At 41.5% G+C, this 22295-nt stretch overlaps 1 protein-coding gene across 1 annotated transcript in view; it reads right to left on the reverse strand.

Moving 5' to 3' along the window:
• LOC143973940 (vascular endothelial growth factor receptor kdr-like) overlaps positions 1 to 22295 on the reverse strand; it is a 285307-nt gene that overhangs the window by 44885 nt on the left and 218127 nt on the right. Inside the window, exons 18-21 of the mRNA XM_077474881.1 lie at positions 17722 to 17826; positions 14022 to 14135; positions 9542 to 9630; positions 285 to 444 (exon numbers count right to left, since the gene is read on the reverse strand). Of these exons, the coding sequence (XP_077331007.1) occupies positions 285 to 444; positions 9542 to 9630; positions 14022 to 14135; positions 17722 to 17826 (468 nt within the window). The remainder of the gene's footprint in view (positions 1 to 284; positions 445 to 9541; positions 9631 to 14021; positions 14136 to 17721; positions 17827 to 22295) is intronic.

Here is a 22295-nt window from a genome sequence, read left to right on the forward strand (position 1 = left end):
ACGAATCGCACATGTCTACTACCTGCCTGGAGTTTGCATGTTCTCCCTGTGCCTGCGTGGGTTTACTCCGGTTTCCTCCCACACTCCAAAGACATGCTGGTAGGTTAATTGGATCCTGTCTAAATTGGCCCTAGTATGTATGAATGTGAGTTAGGGACCTTAGATTGTAAGCTCCTCGAGGGTAGGGACTGGTGTGAATGTACAATGTATATGTAAAGCGCTGCGTAAATTGATGGCGCTATATAAGTAACTGAAATAAATGAATATAAGAATCTTTTAATTACCTTCTTCCTCCTCCTCGGAATCACTGTAACTTTTATCTTCTATGAATCCTGAGCTGGCTGAACTGCCTGTACTGGCCACACTTTCCAACCTTCTCTTGATTAACTCCGAGAGGTCACCATCACCACTAGAGTCATCGGCTGTTTTTTCAATTTCCTGGGACTGAGCAGAAAACAAGAATAAAAAAAGAAATATCTAAATGGATATTCTCATCACATACAAAGTATAGCAACTCTGCACATTTTACTTTGTTATGTGTTTGCTTAAGTACCCTTCAGATTTGGAAATAGTGCGGTAGCTGCTCATTAACTGATCATTTGTTAATTCATTCCATGACAAGGAACACATTCTTTTCCATCAGCAAAAGTCTCTCCAAATTCATAATACTCAGCTTTAATACAATAAACACAACAAGAGAATGAATATTGCTTTTACTTCGCCTGCAGGCAACTCTACAGATACTTATTTATTTTTTTTGTAATGAGCGCTATTGTTTGTGAACCGATTGACTTAAGGTACCTACAAGATTAGAAAATGTTTACTCGAACAGCAAAAGCATGCGTTGTCTAACATATGTTACAATTAACACTGACAAGTACCTAAATACTCATTGTTTAATCGGAATTAAAACAATAAATCTGTGACTGTAGTTGAAATTGTGAAACCAATAATTATGATCTTCAGGCATTATTTTAAAAATGAACTAAATGCAGAAATTAAGAAATCTAACGCTTGGTGAGTCATGTACACATCTTGTTCATACTATGACCTGATAACGGCGGACCAAAAAATGAGACAGCCGATTATTTCAAACTACAGTAGTAACAACAGTAATGAAAATCAAGCTGAAATAGTGAACATACAGAAGATACATAATTTTTCCTACCCAATTGGAAATGCAAATGGCATAAAGGTATTTTATAAAAAAGTAACAGAATAATACATTATAAATGTTCTTACAACAGGGCAGGGGCGGACTGACCATTGGGCCACTCGGGCACTGCCTGAAGGCCCCGGCCACTAGGGGGCCCCATCAGGGTTTCCAGCCTCAGTAAAACCAGGGACAGTATGTAAAAATCTGTGTTTTTTTAACATCAGTCTCAGAACTGTCCCTTACTGACATCCTTTTGGTCTAAAAATCCTGAGATTATAGCTGCCCCACCTCTCCAGTACTTTCTCAGTCAATAGAAACATGTCTGTGTATACTGTGTGTACATGTATGTGTATACTGTGTGATTGTATACTGCATGTGTGTATACTGTGTGACCCCATAATCTTGGATTGCCTGGGGTCCCCATAATCTCCTATTGCCCGGGGGCCCCATGAGTTGTCAGTCCATCCCTGCAACAGGGGTAGGAAATCTATTGGGCCTAGTGTTCTGAAAAATGTTGGTGAAGAATTGAGAGTGCCACATATCTAAAAACAAAATGTTTACTTCGCTTTATCAGTCAGGGAAAGGAACATTTAGTAAGCTCAGATTGTGCAATAATAACCCCTAACATCAGTGTCTTAGTAATAATTCCCAGCATTGGTGTCGATGAAACCAATGACATACCTTATTCAGCGAAAAAAAGTTCCCGTCCGTGGTTAAATAGGGCTTAATATTGGGTGTGGTTGGGATACAGTTAAATAGACCTTAATTTGACACTGCCCATGTGCTACTATTAGGCTACTTATTAATAAGCAATGGCTAAAACAATAAATACTTTGATTGTGAGTATGCAACATGCAGCACAATGTAAAGATTGTAGCGGCTCAGTTTATGTAACAGTATCTCCTACAGAGAGATTACTTTGAAAAACGCACCGCTAACATTTCTAGCAGTGACCACCTTTATTTCCTAGAATCTATTTGCTCTTAGATCAACCATGCAGGCAGGAGGTTGTACCTAACTGAGAAGATCCCTCCTCCTTTCAAAAAATGCCCACGAAGACACCTGGAATAGAGCTGTAGATTGAAGCTTATGAGTCCCTGATGCAAAAGTTGACCTGGGGCCCCCTACTACCACCTGATACTTCTACTGATCGCCAATATACTCTCACTGCCAGCTGCACAGGCATAAAGGTGGGGCAGGTAGGCCACACTCAACTTCCGGGCGAAAACTGTGTACTTGCAAAACAGAAAACTTAGAGGGCCCGGCCTGGGCCTTGCATGTGGGGAGCAGGCACAGTTGAGCAGGACATAGCAAGGCAGGGAGGGAGTGTCAGTACTGGGCTGGGCAGGGGGCTGAGCAGTGAGTGTGCCGCTGGGGGAAAGGGCTTGTCTCATCACCCTGTGTAGGTGAAACCGGAAGCTTAGAGGGACTGGGTGCTTTTCCCCAGTGACACAATGTAAGGGTTGGTTCACACCAGATGCGGTGGGACTGCATTGGCTAGCTATTCCAGAGCAGTCCCACCCCATAAACAAGGCAAAATACCTTGTCTCCTTTGTGCCCCATGGTGCAGTGGTGTGTGGGTATGATGCGCAGAAAAAAGTACTGCATGCAGTACATGTTATCAGTGCAGTACAGTTTGAGGCAATCCAGGAGGCAGCCAGCAACTGAACTTTATTATACGTCTTTGTGACATCTCAATAAAATTTTATTTTAAAAAAAGGAAACGGTACAATCTGTCAAGCTCAGCGCTTCTTTACTACGCTGTGCTCAGTTGAATCACATTGCACACCAGCCTCTGTGCTGCAGTGCAGTGGCTGGTGTGAACCAGCCCTATTACCTAGGGTGACAGGGAGGCAGCACAGGCCCCCTGGATCATGGACGGGGTCGCCATTGCAACCACTGAAGCTCCGCCCGTGACCTGGGATGTATGTCATCATTTTGGCCTAGAACAGAAAGCAAGCAAGTGATGAACTGTAAAAAAAATAAAAGTCTAAAACAAGTAAATATAAAAGCCCTTGTACACCCGGTCGGACATTCCAACGGAAAATGTCCGGTCGGACCGTGTTGTCGGATAATCCAACCATGTGTGGGCTCCATCGGACTGTTTCCGTCGGAATATCTGACCAACAAAGTTTTAGAGCTAGACTGTAAAAGTTTCCGACAACATGATCTGATCGAACTTTGTCCGATCGGAATTCTCTACAACCGATCGGACAAAGTTCCACGCATGCTCAGATCAAATTCCTAGACCAAAGCTATTGGCTACTAGCCTGAACGTAGTCCCGTTGTAACGAAAATAACGTCATCACGTTCTGAACGATCGGATTTTCCGACAACTTTGTCCGACCATGTGTATGCAACACCAGTTTCGGACAAAATCCGTCGGACAAAATCCGATGGATTTGGTTGTCGGAATGTCCGACCGTGTGTACAAGGGCATATACATTCCTTTCTATTTACTAATGTTAGCAACATAAGGATTAAAAATAGTTAATGTTAATTGAGAGAATTTAATTTCACTTTATTGGTCATTCAAGGAACTCTGCAGCCATAAACAACTTTTAAGAAATATGGAAGATTAAGGAATTATGTAATTAATCTGGATAAAAGTTCAAACTTTCCCTTCCAAGAAAATCCATGGTTGGTAAGTTGTGGAGTGTAAGCCAACACAATTATGTAATGCCATTGCGTATTGAGGTCAGACACACAGCACACTGTGGAGGTAAAAAGAAAAGGGGGTCTTCTGCATTCTGGGCTGTCACAAATCACAGCCTGAAAGTTAAGCTATTATCAGTTTCAAGAATGCGATACCTGTAATACCAATATACAGTATACCTTGCATCAATGTCATTTCACAACCCTAACTATCTGGTTTGCTGTCATATGGAAATGGTCAGTAAGTCCCAGCAGGAATTGGGAGGAAAACAAAGGTTTTCTATTAAAACATTGGCTATTTTCCTGGATAAATGTCACTGGATGCCATTGATTTGACAGAACGAAACCAGCATGATATCATAGCAAAACATGAGTTAATATCCTAATTCAGAAAGAAAAGCATTACACTGTTCATAATAGTTGCAGAAAAGTCCAATTTAATAGTATGAGTTACAGTATTCTATTTTTTGAAAAGTACATTTAGGGCTGTTTGCCCTAGCTTTAGATAAATACAAACCCAATTCTAAAAAAGTTGAGTTACTGTGTGAAATCTACATACAAACAGAATGCAATAATCTCAAACTTATATTTTATTCACAATAGAACATCAAGAACATATCAAAGGTTTAAACAATGAAAATGTACAAATTAAAGGATAGAATAAGGTAATTTTGAAATTGATGGCAGCAACATGACTCAAAAAAGTTGGGGAAGCACCATATTTTCCATGGTGTAGGATCCCCTTTTTTTAACAACGCTCTGTAAACATTTGGTAACTGAGGAGACCAGCTGCTGGAGTTTTGGGAGAGGAATGTTGTCCCTTTCTTACCTGATACAGGATTCTAAAGGCTCAACAGTCCTAGATATTCTTTGTCGTACTTTTTTTTTGTTTCAAGATGCGCCAAATGTTTTCAGTTGGTGAAAACTCTGGACTTGAGGCAGGCCAATTTAGCACCCGGATAGGGTATTATCACGATGCATAGGTGTGAGGCCTACCTCCAGATTTTTTTGTGTAAGTTACCTATTTACAGATTTGCATATGTTCAGTTTTCACCATTTGCATTCAAGGCCTCTTTCACACAGACGATCCGTTCAGGTCCACCTGTCAGTTTTTTAGGCGGACCTGAAAGGATGCTCCATAGACCTTTAAATTATTGTAAATCTTCTGTTATGTCATTATATGATTCGCTGCTATTTGATTATTTGCAAATATTTTTATTTATTCTGTAGGACTATCCTCCTGAAGAAGCGGTTTGCTACGAAACCGGTAGAGGAAACGTTTCTATACCCCTCTTCAATAGAAACCTTTACGGGGCTACCTGTCGGTAGTTTATTAAATTGTGGTGTATATGATTTTAGCGATATGGAAGTTTTGATGGATTTAATTTTTTTGCCCTTATTAAGCACTTGCCGACCAGCGCACGCCGATGTACGTCGACAGAATGTCACGGGCAGGCAAATGGGCGTACATGTACGTCCCTTTAAATTTGTCGCCCTGCCGCCGGCGCGCTCCCGCGCTGGTCGGGACCCCCGTGATTCCGGTTGCGGGACCCGCGGACTCGATCGCCGCGGGCATACCTGCGATCGTCTCACGGAGCGGCCAAATGAAGAAATGCCGTTGTAAACAGCATTTCTCCATTCTGCCTAGCAACTAGTGACGCTGATCTCTGCTCCATGTGATTGGAGCAGAGATCAGTGTTCACTAAATGAAAGCCCAACCCCCCCACAGTTAGTAACACACCCCTAGGAACACTTAACCCCTACACTGCCACCCACTGGTTAACCCCTTCACTGCCAGTGTCATTTACACAGGAATCACTGCATTTATATAGCAGTGATTACTGTATAAATGACAATGGTCCCAAAAATGTGTCAAAAATGTCCGATGGGTCCCCCACAATGTCGCAGTCACAATAAAAATCGCTGATCGCCGCCATTACTAGTAAAAAAAAATAATAAAAAATTATTAATAAAAATGCTATAAAACTATCCCTATTTTGTAAACGCTATAACTTTTGCGCAAACCAATCAATAATCGCTTATTGGGATTTTTTTTACCAAAAATATGTAGAAGAATAAATATCGGCCTAAACTGAGGGAAAAAAATGTTTTTTTATATATTTTTGGGGGATATTTATTATAACAAAAAGTTAAAAATAATGCGCTTTTTTTCAAAATTGTCGCTCTATTTTTGTTTATAGCGCAAAAAATAAAAACCACAGGGGTGATCAAATACCACCAAAAGAAAGCTCTATTTGTGGGAAAAAAAGGACGTCAATTTTGTTTGGGAGCCACGTCGCACGACCGCGCAATTGTCAGTTAAAGCGACGCAGTGCCGAATCGCAAAAAGTGGTCTGGTCTTTGACCAGCAAAATGGTCCGGTCTGAAAGTGGTTAAATTATTTGTAATTTTTTATAACAAAGTCTTCTATGAATTATTTATTTAGTACCGCAATAGTCCCCTCAAAAAACATTTTTGGGTGTGGATATCAAGGGAGCAGCCTCAGCAACTGCCCCGATATCCTTAGAATTCCCAATTCTTGACAATTATCAATTGGGATGATGGTACTGTTATATGTATTACGTATATTTTGTATTTGAGGCTATACTCAGTCTATGACCTCTATGGAGCGTCGGATGTCAGCGGTGACATGTCAGCTGACAACCGACCCGCTCTGATCCGAAAAAGTGTGACGGAGGAAAAACCTACTTTTCCATCCATCTGCGGATCGGATCAGGTGGGAGGATCATAGGGGAGAGCGGCGCTCTGACAGGTCCGTCCCTGCGCAGTGTGCAGAGACGGACCTGTCATCTTCTTGCTCAGCGGGGATCGACGGAGCGATCCCTGCTAAGCAAGCAGATGTCCACGGGTGGATCACGGATCCGTCCCGAGACAACACTGTGCAGTTACAATGTGCTGTAATGCATCATAACACGCTGCCGTGCATAGAGTTGTCATTTTAGAAAAGTATGAAAAAAAAAATAGGCATTGGTGTAACACTGCTGCACATGTGCACAATGCACACCAGTGTATGCAGCATAACACACGTCCAATGATGTAAATAGGCCAGCAGCCACTGGTGGCAGGGTTGTGACTGGCCTGGCCAAGCCTGTGAGATAGGGGAGGGGTGAGAAGAGCAGCTGCAGATGTACATAGCAATGGATCGAGATGGGGATTAGGTAAGTATGGGGGGCCTTACTATTAAAATATTTTTTACTTTAACGCAGAGAATGCATTAAGTTAAAAAAAAAACTTTAACCTTTACAACCATTTTAAAAGCTGCATTTACCTTTCCAGGCAAAATTTCACTTTTCACAATAAATAGAAACCTTTTCCAAAGTTTTTTCAGCCCAAGCCATCCCAACTTATCTCTACTACCGTTCTTACCTAGTTCATGGAAGCTTTGAATCCTCACCTCTCAGTTCAAAAATTCAAATGTGCTTTTTGAGACCTGACTTCCTGTCTCATCATGTGACAATGCAGGAAACTTCATATCCTGTCATGCACTGCCTTACTGCATCACAGAAAAAAGGCATGCTTTACTTCTGTGGACCATGCCTTCCTCATTCATTGCATAGTGTATGGCCACCTTTATACAAGTACATATGTGGGAGACATTCAGCTGTCACTGTTCTTGTAATCCAGCTCCAGCTCAGGGAGGGGGAGGGAGTAAACACGCCAATTTAATTTTCAGGCCCCATTCACACAGTGGGAGTGCAGGTTTTTGGTGTGTTTTTCCCATGACATGTATAGGGAAGCCCATTGATTTCAATGGGATGCCCTACACATGACAAACACAGCAGAATAATTCATGGGGCATTTTGGCATCTTGCAGTTTGCACAATTTTTGCATACTACAAAATGCATGTTTGCTTCCATATTCTGGATGTCATTAACAATTAATGCCGCCAAAAGCACAACTAGTTAATTTTCAGTGTATAAAGGTGGCCATACACTATACAAACCGATTGTCCAATCTCCTTTAGATTTACCAAAACTAAATAATAGGAGGACATGCCTATCTATCCAATCACTCTGTATCAAATAAGGCAGGCCCTTGCATAACATAGTTGATGATAGATCTAAAGCCGCGTACACACGGGCGGACTGTATGGCCAACTTAGTCCGTCAGACAATCCGACTGACAGTCCGTCCTACTTTCGAATGAACGGACTTGACAACACACGATGAACAAACAGTCCGTCGAAAGCTTGCGCGATGACGTGTACAGCACGTACGACGGGACTAGAAATAGGACGTCCAATACACAGCAATGCAACCTTTCGCCTTGTAAATCCTTTCTGAGCATGCGCCATACTTAGTCCGTCGAACTAGCCTACTCACGAGAGGACTGTCCGCTGAAACCAAAGTTGGACGGACAATATTACGGAAATGCCGAAATACTTAGTCCGCCAGACTGCACGCTGAAAAAGTCCGCTGAAGCCCACACACGAGCGGACTGTCCGCTGAAATGTGTTTCGACAGACTAAGTTGGCCAGACAGTCCACCCGTGTGTACGCGGCTTAAGGGAGATTGTACAGTCAGATTGTATAGTGTATGCTGAGCTTTGCATTCTTCTGGGGACACATTTCTCCTGTTTACAATACCACAGCTCTGCTCAACACAGGCTGTTCTATGATCACTCAGCTCCTGCATACTCTGCCAAATGAATGATCTATGCAAGATGAAGGTAATATACAAAACAATTGATCAGTAAAGAAAAACACTGCCTATGTATATTGGGAGAACAGTGCTCACCAACAATGTCTACATTGTAAAAGCATGAAACTACAGAGGTAGGTGGGAGCAATCTCCTGGAGGGGTAGGGCAGGTGCAGGGTGTGTTAGGCCTTATGCACACTGGACATTTTTCTAACTCTCCTAGACTCCTTTCCTCCCGGCAACAGTGTTTCAGCAGAAAAAAAGTTGATCCTTGTAAACATGTGTAACGCGTTTAGGTCCATTTAGGTGCGTCAAGCTCTTGGGTGTCAATTAATTTAATTTGCCGGAATAATGCTTTATGTTGACCATTGAAAAGAATTAATGTTCAAGTACAAAATGTGCTTCATGGTAAATGATTGAGGGTCCCCGCTCAGGCTGTCAAGGTCCAGGGGGTTGGATCCCGCTGACCAATGAGGGTGCAGGCTGAAGAAAGGTCTGTCTAGACTCAAAGCATGCTGCAAAAATAGAAAGCGCTAACCCGACAGATCTCCGTGATTAAGCCTCGGGGTGGGGCGAAACATGTTGGAGACATGGTCTGGAGCTGAGGCTGCTTTTGCTTCCTTACCACTTGGGCCGTGTGAGGTGTGCGATGGTCGGGTTACCTCTTTTCTATTTTTGCAGCATGCTAAATGTGCTGAGCACTTATTCACATTTAAAAACGTTTACACACATTTACGTCAAACATTTGTTTCTGCCACAACTGCTGCTTCTGGATGCAGTGGCTGTGGGCTTTTTTCTGTTACCTAACTCAGATTACTAAAATCTGATTTCAGACTAGATGGTCTGGGTTACTGCTATTTGTGCATTGCCCCTTGCTTTACTAAACAGCCTGAATGTTTAACAAACGACATAATTCTTTTCCATGAATGAGTGCCAGTTTATGATGTAAATCCATAAGATATCTGATATTTTACATTGAAATATTATATTTTACAAACATTTACTGAAAAGCATTCTGTATTGTGCAGCAACATGACTGCGAACATTGCCACACTAATATCATTTTTACCTTGTAAGCTATGAAGTCTCCTCTTTTGCTTCGTAAATAATTTGACAGATTTCCATACTTGCAATATTCCACAACGATCATAAGAGGCCCTATAAAAGAGACACTAATCAGCAATTGCAGGAAAAGAAAATATAACATTAAATGACACGTATTAGCAGGCATGAACTGATATTTTAAAAAGGGGTAGACCACCAACAGGTTTAGTAGTAACTGTAATGTTCTGAAATAGCACATATTTAAAGTGGTTGTAAAGGCAGAAGGTTTTTTTATCCTAATGAATTCTATGCATTAAGATAAAAAACCTGCTGTGTGTAGCAGCCCACCTTAGCCCCCCCCTAACACTTACCTGAGCCCCATCTCTATCCATCGATGCAGAAGTGTGTCGGCTGCCCGGGACTCCCCTCCTCTTTGGCTGAGACAGCAGAGCAGGACCATTGGCTCCTGCTACTGTCAAAGTCAGTTGGCCAATGAGGAGAGAAAGGGGGAGGGGCTGCAGCTCCATGTCTGAATGGACACAGGGAGCGGTGGCTCAGCTCGGGTGCCCCCATAGCAAGTTGCTTGCTATGGGGGCACTCAACAGGAGGAAGGGGAAAGGAGCGCCGAAGAGGGAATCAAGAAGAGGAGGATCGGGGCTGCTCTGTGCAAAACCATTACACAGGGCCGGTAAGTATAAGATGTTTGTTATTTTCAACTGAAAAACAAAACAAAACAATCACTTTATATCTGATGTTCTAAAATTAGGCTTTTAAGGGGGTTTACTACTCTACTACGTAAACCTAAAGAAAAATATTTGGCCAGAGTTGGGCTATAAACTTATCATATCTAAAAAAACTGGAAAAAGTATAGATCCCATATGATTTCTGCTAATCAAATATCATTCTTATTCTAAAACACAGCTGATTTCTAAATGAACAATTCTTTGTGTTATAAAAATCGAAAAAAACGCAGGGCAGAGTTTGTACAATTAAAAAAAGAATAATAATTTAGCTGATGTCTTAAGAAAATATATCTCTGGGGTAAAAATGCACACTCATGCATATGGATCTTACAACCTCACTCCCATTTATGCCAAAGCATTCACAATCTTGGCCTGATCCTTATTTCCTATGTTAGCATATAAACACCACAGAAAAAAAAAAAAACACACACAATTGGTCCCTAGTGCTGCTTCTACCTTTCCCAGTCTGAGCTCTGTCGGGGAGGGACTGCAAGAGGCAGATACAGGCTTACCCGGGTGGCTGTCACAGAATATTTTAAAATAGTAACAGGATTGCTTTAAATGCACATCAGCCTTCTACTATATTTCAGCTTTATACTATACAGGCATACCCCACTTTTAAGTACACAATGGGGTTTATTTACTAAAGCTGGAAAGTGCAAAATCAGGCTCACTTCTGCATAGAAACCAATAAGCTTCCAGGTTTTATTACCAAAGATTAATTGAACACGCTGGAGTTAGAATCTCATTGGCTTCTATGCAGAAGTGAACCTGATTTTGCACTTTCCAGCTTTATTAAATAAACCCCATTGTGTACTAAAAAGTGGGGTATGCCTGTATATTATTATTATTATTATTATTCAGGATTTATATAGCGCCAACAGTCTGCGCAGCGCTTTACATCATGAGGGCAGACAGTACACTTACAATACAAATCAATTCAAGAGGGACTAGAGGGCCCTGCTCGTTAGAGCTTAGCAGGCATATGCAATTAGCGGACCTCCAGCTGTTGCAGAACTACAAGTCCCATGAGGCATAGCAAGAGTCTGACAACCACAAGCATGACACCCAGAGGCAGAGGCATGATGGGACTTGTAGTTTTGCAACAGCTGGAGGTCTGCTAATTGCAGATCCCTGTAGTAGATGCTACTTTATTGAAGATGCTCCTAGAACAGTGATGGTGAACCTTGGCACCCCAGATGTTTTGGAACTACATTTCCCATGATGCTCAACTGCACTGCAGAGTGCAGGAGCATCATGGGAAATGTAGTTTCAAAACATCTGGGGTGCCAAGGTTCGCCATCACTGTCCTAGAAGCATCACTTATGAGAAGAACCAGCAGACCCTTGCTCATGAGAAATGATAGGCTAGTGATTGTACTGTCCATGGATCAGTGTTGCACTTTAGTAGAGCCCATGATATACTTAAAAGAAACCTTATGAATGATGCATTCTTTTAAATGCCTATCATGTATTGTGCACATCTCTAAAGGAACACTGGCATCTTCCTACTTGTACTTTGAATTCCAGGAATGACTAACTAAAATAATAAAGACTCAATCCACAAAATTAGTATTTCCTCCAAAATCAATCAGGTGAATGGCATATACTATAAGACATGATTGGATGAGAGATGATGTAACCACTTGGTGGCAGGTACCTAATTTGCAGCACACAGAAATAATAATGTTGCTAATGGGATGATTGTCAACAAGTGGTTAAATCTTTCAGTAGTAAGAGATTAAAAATCACCTGGGCAACTCTAGCCTAAGCGATAAGTACTATTAATGTCAGCTGTATGCTATATATTAGAAATCAAATTTATGAGGAGCAACTGATAGCATTCCAGAATTAAAACCTGATGTGCAGTTAAAGCAATCCTGTTACTATTTAAAAATATTCAGTGACAGCCACCCAGTAAAAGAATAGGCTGAATATTACCCTATCCAGCTGGTAGCAAGGGAAATCATTGATTGCTTCTGTAACTTCCAGTGGCATGGCTCAGTGTGTCAGATATAGTGTCTGGGTGCTGTGGTTCCTTCTGCTGACCCCTTTTTGTCACGACTGTTGTTCCGTAGTGATATAGGGGTTGGCTACACATTTTCGTTAGTTACACTACAAAACATTCTCTGCTGACCTAAGAGTCCATTCACACAGGGGCAACTTTGGATCCGACTTGAAGTCGTCCCAAGTTGCCTCAAGTCGTGCAACATGATAAAATCAATGTAAGTGAATGAGAGCCGTCTTAATTGGCACTACTGAAGTCGCTCAGAAAAGGTTCCTGTACTACTTCAATCCGACTTCTAAGCAACTTGTACCCATTGATTTCAATGGAAGTTGCCTCCAAGTCTGATCCCCTGTCTTAACTGAAGCAACTTTCCAGGAAGTAAAAATAGTTTTCTAGGCAAACCCCTCCCTCCCACAGAGCTGATTATTATGTGATTGGCTACTGGCAAAGTCCCCTGTCCTGGAGGCAACTTCAAGTTGCCTCAAGTCGTGCTGTGATTCATACTCAAGTCGTGTCCAAGTTGCCTCCCAAAGTCTCACTGGAAGTCGTGTTGCCCCTGTGTGAATGGACTCTAAGCCCTTGTACACACGGTCGGACATTCCGACAACAAAATCCGATGGATTTTGTCCGAAACTTGTGTTGCATACACACGGCCGGACAAAGTTGTCGGAAAATCCGATCGTTTGTAACGTGACGACGTTATTTCGTTACGACGGGACTACGTTCAGGCTACTGGCCAATAGCTTTGGTCTAGGAATTTGATCTGAGCATGCGTGGCACTTTGTCCGTTCGGAAGTCTCTACACATGATCGGACAAAGTCCGATCGGATCATGTTGTCGGAAAGTTTTATAACCCAGCTCTAAAACTTTGTCCGTCGGATATTCCGACGGAAACAGTCCGATGGAGCCCACACACAGTCGGATTATCCGACAACACGGTCCGATCGGACATTTTCCATCGGAATGTCCGACCGTGTGTACAAGGGCACAGCACCTCACTTGCAGCAACAAAGTGTTTATAAAAAAGTAAAAGTAAAAATATACAGCTCGGTTTCATAAAAAAAACAAAAAAACAAAAAAAAAAACACACGCACAATGACATTGTCTTGCCAAAAAACAACCAATTCTGCTTTTAAACATTTTAGAAATAATATGCAGTTCAATATTGAATAATTCTGACCTTATAAATGTATTTACTAAGATGATCTAACTGCCAAATGATAAGCAATCCATTCTTGCAATTGCATTTTATTTTATATACGATAATTATATTTATTGCTTCGGTTACTTTGTCATTTGGCTGAAAGCTAAAATAGTTTTCTGAATGCATTTTCTCTTTAACAAAACAGATTTATCCCATGTAGAATTAACAACTCTCATAGAAAAATATTCAGCTAATTTCCTTTAATTCATTAGGCAAAACAATCAATATATCTTTATATCTTTCACCGCAGATTGAATTTTCGATGGGAATGTGTACAATGTACATGTAGTATACAGTACTTCTCTTTGATGCATACAAGCTTTTGCATGGTTTTGCATAACCCCAGACCATTAATTTACTTAAGAATTCAGTAATTAGGCTGGAGTTCATGCAAATGCATTTAAGTTATTTGTTTGGAATTATAATCGCCAGCTCCCCTTGTACAGAAGGCCTTTGGTTCTTAGATAATTGCCCTGTCACAAGAACAGTGGTTGGCAGCAGAAGGATCCTCTAGAGGATTGTGGATTAATGGTGGCCATATAGATTCTTACCTCCAGGCTTGGTGCAAGCTCCCAGTAAATTAACAACATTCAAATGATGCCCAATATGGATAAGGATCTTCAGCTCGGACATTAAAGCCTTGCATTCGTTGTTTGTTGCACACTCTGTTTAAGATAAACAGGACACAGTCATCTCCGCACAAAGGGATATTTTTACAAGGCTCAGAAAATCCTGTTTAGGTTAAGGGGGACGACATCAAGAGACAAAAGGAAAACAACCACAGCCCCTGTGAGGAATCTCATACACAAGACGTGCTCACAAGTCATCCTTTTCCTGACTTATTTAATTGTAGTGCACAACAAATACATGAGATTTAGGTAAGGCATAAATGTGCCATATGGTGTCTGATGGATAGAACAAGCAAACCTCACAGCTTTATTACAATTATCCCCAATCCTATACAAATTGTCAGAGCCCTGGAATTCAGATTCGTTTTCCCGATTACTAAAAAAGTACATCCTGATATTTGTTTGTCAACTGTTTTCTCTTGCATGTATTATGGATGAACCTGACAGAAAAATATTTATTAGGCCCAATGCACGCTGGACGTTCTTTCTGCAGCCAATAAACTCCCCAGCATGTTATCCTATGTGTCCATGCACACATAGGCTGTTATCAGCGTTTTTTGGCAGGGAGCGTTTTCTGTCTGGAAAAACACCCCAAAACTAAGGCAGCAGATCCGTTGGATGGACACTAGCTCAGCAGGGGAGCACTCTGCTGGTCCCTGCTGAGCAGGCGGATGACAGGTCCGTCTCCACTCACTGTGCAGAGACAGACCTGTCAGAGCCCCGCTGTTCTCTATGGGAGATCAGATGAAAATGGACAGCCTGTCCGTTTTCATCCGATTCCATCCGAATCCGCTGGATGGATGGCGAACGTATAGCCATCCTTCTGTTTTGAGCAGATCTTGGCAGATTGGATGGCAGGCGGGTGTCAGCAGACCCATCTCCGCTGACATCCACCTGCCCATAGAAGTCAATGGGTGGCATGCTCAGATCTGCCTGAAAAATGGAAAGGTAGACCAAAGCAGACCGATCGCGTGAAGGGGGTTTTTGTGCTGTAAAAATGCTCTAACTCTGATAAAAGCTGAAAAACGCTGAAAACTGTTAAAAAACATTGAAAACCTGCCTGTTTGGCATTTATCAGCTTTTTTCAAACCATAAGCTTTTATATTAGTATAGTTTTACTAAGAAAAAGCTAAAAAAAAATGCTGAAAAACTCATTCTACAGTTACAGCTTTCTACAGCTAACGCTACTGGCGATTCTATAACATCCAGTGTGCAAGAGGCCTTAAAGGCATTGTGTGTCATAACTGACTATACAAAGCATCCTAAACAGATAAATGTAAACTAGGCTTAAAGTATAACTAAAGGCAAAACTTTTTTTAGTTTTGGATAGAGTGGAGAGGGATTAAACCCCCTGTCAGTTTTTATTGCTGTCTGTGCCCCTGTTAGGGAGATAACCCTCTCTATTCGCCCTGTTTACCATTACCATTCAAAGTGAAAGTAAAAGAAAACCCTCAATTTTGTTACAATAAAAGTAATAGAAGAAAAATCTTCCAATAGGGACAATAGTTCTGGTGACCTGGGGGGTCCCCAAAAGACTCCCTTAATTTGCAACAATTTCATCTCACTTCCTGTTTTGGCTATGGGACAGGAAGTGAAGGTAAACATCCCAAATGGGACACAAATAGGACATCCCACAAATGAGACACCCCACCACTCCAGGGTATGTGTGGGCATGGAGGAGCATACTATATGTGACTTACCTGCTTACAGCCCTGCCACATAGAGAATCCATATCTATCCAAAGTTAGCTATGAACTGTAGCTTACCTACTTTCTTTTTGCTCCCAGCTGCTGAATGAAGTGGGAAGCATATCTGCAGAGGTGTGAACATGTGAAAGTGAACATGTTGCACTACTCTACATAGGCAAAGCATAGGTTCACTTTAAACCAAATGTTCCACCCAATGAATTCTTCACACCACAACTGCAGAGCCAAAATACAATCTCATGAACAGTACTGTTTCAGCCTACTGGGAGGGGTAATCACCTAAAGCCCTGCCAGGAAAAAAAACATTTACAGAGAAGTTTTCCTTCTTTGCGACAGATTTTTGTGCATGTATTTCCAAGGTATACATATTGCATCTCCCATCTAGTAGATCAGGCATATGCAATTAGCGGACCTCCAGCTGTTGCAGAACTACAAGTCCCATGAGGCATAGCAAGACTCTGACAGCCACAAGCATGACACCCAGAGGCAGAGGCATGATGGGACTTGTAGTTTTGTAACAGCTGGAGGTCCGCTAATTGCAGATCCCTGTAGTAGATGGTACTTTATTGAAGATGCTCCTAGAAGCATCACTTATGAGAAGAACCAGCAGACCCTTGCTGATGAGAAACAATAGGCTAGTGATAGTACTGTCCATGGATCAGTGTTGCACGATAGGCTAGTGAGAGTACTGTCCATGGATCAGTGTTGCACGATAGGCTAGTGATAGTACTGTCCATGGATCAGTGTTGCACGATAGGCTAGTGATAGTACTGTCCATGGATCAGTGTTGCACGATAGGCTAGTGATAGTACTGTCCATGGATCAGTGTTGCACGATAGGCTAGTGATAGTACTGTCCATGGATCAGTGTTGCACGATAGGCTAGTGATAGTACTGTCCATGGATCAGTGTTGCACGATAGGCTAGTGATAGTACTGTCAATGAATCAGTGTTGCACGATAGGCTAGTGATAGTACTGTCAATGAATCAGTGTTGCACGATAGGCTAGTGATAGTACTGTCCATGGATCAGTGTTGCACGATAGGCTAGTGATAGTACTGTCCATGGATCAGTGTTGCACGATAGGCTAGTGAGAGTACTGTCCATGGATCAGTGTTGCACGATAGGTTAGTGATAGTACTGTCCATGGATCAGTGTTGCACGATAGGCTAGTGATAGTACTGTCCATGGATCAGTGTTGCACGATAGGCTAGTGATAGTACTGTCCATGGATCAGTGTTGCACGATAGGCTAGTGATAGTACTGTCCATGGATCAGTGTTGCACGATAGGCTAGTGAGAGTACTGTCCATGGATCAGTGTTGCACGATAGGCTAGTGATAGTACTGTCCATGGATCAGTGTTGCACGATAGGCTAGTGATAGTACTGTCCATGGATCAGTGTTGCACGATAGGCTAGTGATAGTACTGTCCATGGATCAGTGTTGCACGATAGGCTAGTGAGAGTACTGTCCATGGATCAGTGTTGCACTTTAGTAGAGCCCATGATATACTTAAAAGAAACCTTATGAATGATGCATTCTTTTAAATGCCTATCATGTTTTGTGCACATCTCTAAAGGAACACTGGCTGGCATCTTCCTACTTGTACTTTGAATTCCAGGGATGACTAACTAAAATAATAAAGACTGAATCCACAAAATTAGTATTTCCTCCAAAACCAAAAATCAGGTGAATGGGATATATAAGACATGATTGGATGTTTGAAGTCAAAACATGTCTACACTAAATAAAAATACTATTTTGGTCAAACATCAACATTTGCACCTGATATGGTATAAAAAGAAAAAAAGTGCTTTTAATAGCACCAAGAGCATGAAGTTACATGTGAAGTATGAGGATAACCTATCAGCAGAAAAACCCAAGTAGAAATCCCATGGAAAACCCCAAGTAGATACCTTTAAGCATCTTAACAGCAACAGTTTTGCATGTTGAACATTTATCAATGCCAAAAGCAGAGGCTTCCACCACCTTCCCGAAAGCGCCATGGCCCAGAGTTTTGCCTGCAGTTGAAAGTCAACAGTGAGCCACAGCGTGGACAAATAACACAGACACATGCAAATAAAGTCATGCAAAGACACCTAGGAGCAGATTTATGAAACCTGGTGCAGCATAGGAGTTTTTGCTTGTAGCAACCTATACAGGTTATTTTTTTTATTTTTTATTAAACAACCTCTCCAGTTGCCAGTGTTGGACAAGTTGTCTTTGCTCCTTTTCATAAATCAGCTCTGAATTTCACGCAGAAAGGAGAGTTCACAAGAAAGGAAAACAAACAAACTGGGTTTATCAAAAAATACTTTTAACAGGAGAATATGTACAGTTAGCAGAGCTTAATGAAACACAGCAGATACTGCAATTTGAGTAATAAGCTTGATTTAACTTGTTTGTAGAAAATAACACATCGTACACAATAGTATATACAAAAGTAATTACAACTGAAAAGAACTTGTTGCTACTGACAACACTTGTGTTTGCAAGGAATGGAAACTGTACCAGTAATATCACATTTTATAACATATGCAGCAGCATGTTCATAATTGTTCTACTTAAAGATTAACTTCGTTTTCCTTAAGGTGGTTGTAAATCTTAAAAAAAGAAAATTTCATTAAAGCCTCCCATTTGAAATTTCAAAACTATCATTGTTTTTGTTTATATATATATATATATATATATATATATATATATATATATATATATATATATTTATATATTTAAATCAAATTTGAGTTGATTTGTAAATACATGTTGATTTGCAACACTTAGATTCTATGAATTTATGTAAAACATTTATCCCAAACGGAAAACAAAAACAGTTGCTGTAACTGTTTAAAAAGTTTTAGCTGGAGTTTGGCTTTAAATTGTTAGTCATGTCCATCTAAATCTGCTAGTGTATCTAACATTACCCCCCCTCCCCAGATTGACAATGCTGCTGTCCAAGGGTGGTTCCATTGCCGCTCAATCCAGGATGGAGACAACCTAAGCCAGTGATGGCGAACCTTGGCACCCCAGATGTTTTTGAACTACATTTCCCATGATGCTCAACTACACTTCAGAGTGTTATGAGCATCTTGGGAAATGTAGTTCCAAAACATCTGGGGTGCCAAGGTTTGCCGTCACTGACCTAAGCCCTTGTACACACGGTCAGAGATTCCGACAACCAAATCCGTCAGGATTTTGTCAGAAACTGTTGCATACACACGGTCGGACGAAGTTGTCGGAAAATCCGATCGTTCAGAACGTGATGACGTTATTTCGTTACGACGGGACTACATTCATGCTAGTAGCCAATAGCTTTGATGTAGGAATTTGATCTGAGCATGCGTGGCACTTTGTCCGATCGGAATTCTCTACACATGATCGGAGTATGTCCGATCGGAGCATTTTGTCGGAAAATATTTCCGGCAAGTTGGAAAATTTGGTCCGACGGATATTCCGACGGAAACAGTCCGATGCAGACCACACACAGTCGGAATATCCGACAAAACGCTCCGATCGGACACATTCCGTCGGAATCTCCGATCGTGTGTACAAGGGCTTAGACAAGGCTGAAAGAGAAAACTTGTAGCCTCCATATTTAAGAATTTGTAAACTGCAATATATTATATTTTGTTTTAATATGGCTTTAACCACTTCAGCCCCGGAAGGATTTGCCCCCTTCCTGACCAGGCCATTTTTTGCAATACGGCACTGTGTCGCTTTAAAGCGGTTGTATAGTCTTTTTTATAACTTTTACGTACATGTAAGCCTATAATAAGGCTTACCTGTAGGTAAAAAAAATATCTCCTAAACCTATATGGTTTAGGAGATATTCCCCTCGCAAAGCACACAGGGGATTCTCGGCTGAAAGAAATCTCGCGCACGCATGCGCGGGAGTGACGATATTGCAGCTCCAGCCACTCACAGCGCCGGAGCCGCGATACCCGGAAGACACGCCGAGGGAACATGTCAGCTCCCTCGGTGTGGATCGGGTGACATGTCGGGGCTTCGTTCTAAGTTAAGCATTTCATAATAAGCTAGTATGCGGTGCATACTAGCTCATTATGACTTTTCCCTTGCAGGTCAGAAAAACAAACAAAAAACGTCAGCGGGTTTACTACCGCTTTAACTGACAATTGCACGGTCGTGCCACGTTTTACCTAAACAAAATGTATGTCCTTTTTTCCCCATAAATAGAGCTATCTTTTGGTGGTATTTGATTACCTCTGTGGTTTTTACTTTTTGCACTATAAAAAAAAAAAAAAGTGACAATTTTGAAAAAAACTCAGTTTTTTGTACTTTTTGCTATAATAAATATCCTGCGCAAAAAAAAAACAAAAAAAATACCAAATTTCTTCTTCAGTTTTGACCGGTATGTATTCTACATATTTTTGGTAGGGGATAGATTTGTGTCATTTTTATTATTATTATTTTTTTCTACTAGTAATGGCGGAGATCTGCGATTTTTATCAGGACTATGACATTGCGGCGGACAGATCGGACACTTTTGACACGTTTTTGGGAACATTGACATTTATGCAGCAATCAGAGCTAAAAATAGCCACTGATTACTGTATAAATGTCACTGGCAGGGAAGAGGTTGACACTGCGGGGCGATCAAGGGGTTAAATGTGTTCCCTCACTGTGTGCTCTAATTGTGGGGGGATGGGAGTGACTAGGAGGAGGAGACAGATCAATGTTCCTTCTTAGTAGGAACACACGATCTGTCTCCTCTACCCTGACAAAACCAGGATTTGTGTGTTTACACATTCCCATTCTTGTTCTGTCACGAGCGGCGTTTGCGGGTGCCCGGCAGACTTTGCACCCACCGGGCACGCACATCAGCTCTGGAAAAAAACGCTGCAGGCGTGCGCTCCTGCAATAGCGTCTTTAAGAGCCGACGTATACCGACGGTGATTTGCACAGCCATGTGGCTGGTCAGCTAGCGGTTACACAAAACCAGTAATGACTGGGCTTAGGTGAGAATCTGAGTATCCAGTCCTAAATTATTATAAATAGCTTGATTTTTTTATTTTTTTATTATATCCATTTGTTTCCTTATTTCATTTTATATTTTTAACCAAGTCTCAACCTTTGGCTTAAGAGCCAGTAACACCCAGGTTTTTTTTTTTGTAAAAGCTTAAGTGCCTGTTCACACAGGGGGGACGCGACTTGCAGCGCGACTCACAGACGCGACCTGCACACGACTTCAGTGCCGACTTGCAAAACGACTTCTGTATAGAAGTCAATGCAAGTCGCCTGAAGTCGACCCAAAAATAGTACAGGAACCTTTTTCTAAGTCGGAGCGAGTTGAGTCGCTCCTATTAGAATGGTTCCATAGTACAGAACGGAGCGCGACTTGTCAGGCGGCTAAGTCGCCTGACAAGTCGCGGTAGTGTGAACCGGCACTAACTGAACAAGCTAAAATTAGAAGCTAACTGTCTACAATGCACAGCTGCACCAGTCTTCCAACTACTGAAAATGCATCAGATAATAAAGTCTGGTAATTAAAAGAAATCTATACAGTTATAGGGCATTGTCATTTCATATTGCTATGAACATTCTGAAGCGGAGATACACAGTATGACATCAGGCAGTGAGGTGGTCAGACTTCAGGTGACCCTTGACCCCACACTAAAGCATCAAGCTCAAAGTAAATAAATCCAATTAGGAGAGCAAACTGAAGTTTTTTTTTATAAGTATACCTTTTATGTTTGCGCTATTATCTATATGCTGTAGATTATATGAAAATACTAGTCTTTATATAAATAGGAGACTAGTTAACAGATATCCTTCATTCTTTCTTTGTGCATATGTGTTGTTTTTTTCTGCATTCCTGACATTGTAGCAGGAGCAGGTGTGGCACAAAAATAGAAGGTTATGTGAGTTATTCGTTTTAGTTTGGGGTTTTTCTGATATGTGAATGCAAATCAAAATCCACTAAGCCCTTGTACACACAGTCGGACATTCCGACAACAAAATCCGTCGGATTTTGTCCGACGGATTTTGTCCAAAACTTGTGTTGCATACACACAGTCGGACAAAGTTGTTGGAAAATCCCATCGTACGTAACGTGATGACGTTATTTCGTTACGACGGGGCTACGTTCAGGCTAGTAGTCAATAGCTTTGGTCTAGGAATTTGATGTGAGCATGCGTGGCACTTTGTCCGATCGGAATTCTCTACACACAATCGGACAAAGTCCGATCCGATCATGTTGTCGGAAACTTTTATAGCCCAGCTCTAAAACTTTGTCTGTCAGATATTCAGATGGAAACAGTCCGATGGAGCCCACACACAGTCGGATTATCCGACAACACGGTCCGATCGGACATTTTCCGTCGGAATGTCCGACCTTGTGTACAAGGGCTTAGACTGCATTCTGGGTAAGGAAACATGGTAAATATTTATGTGTTGGTATGTAGATTAAAAAAGATCAATTTCAGTTACTCAGGGGTGAAAGAATGTAGAGGTCATCAAAGAATTCACAGTGATG

Source organism: Lithobates pipiens, unplaced genomic scaffold, assembly GCF_037356315.1.
Source record: "Lithobates pipiens isolate NorthernLeopardFrog02 unplaced genomic scaffold, aLitPip1_a1.2 Scaffold_1, whole genome shotgun sequence".
NCBI lineage: Eukaryota > Metazoa > Chordata > Amphibia > Anura > Ranidae > Lithobates > Lithobates pipiens.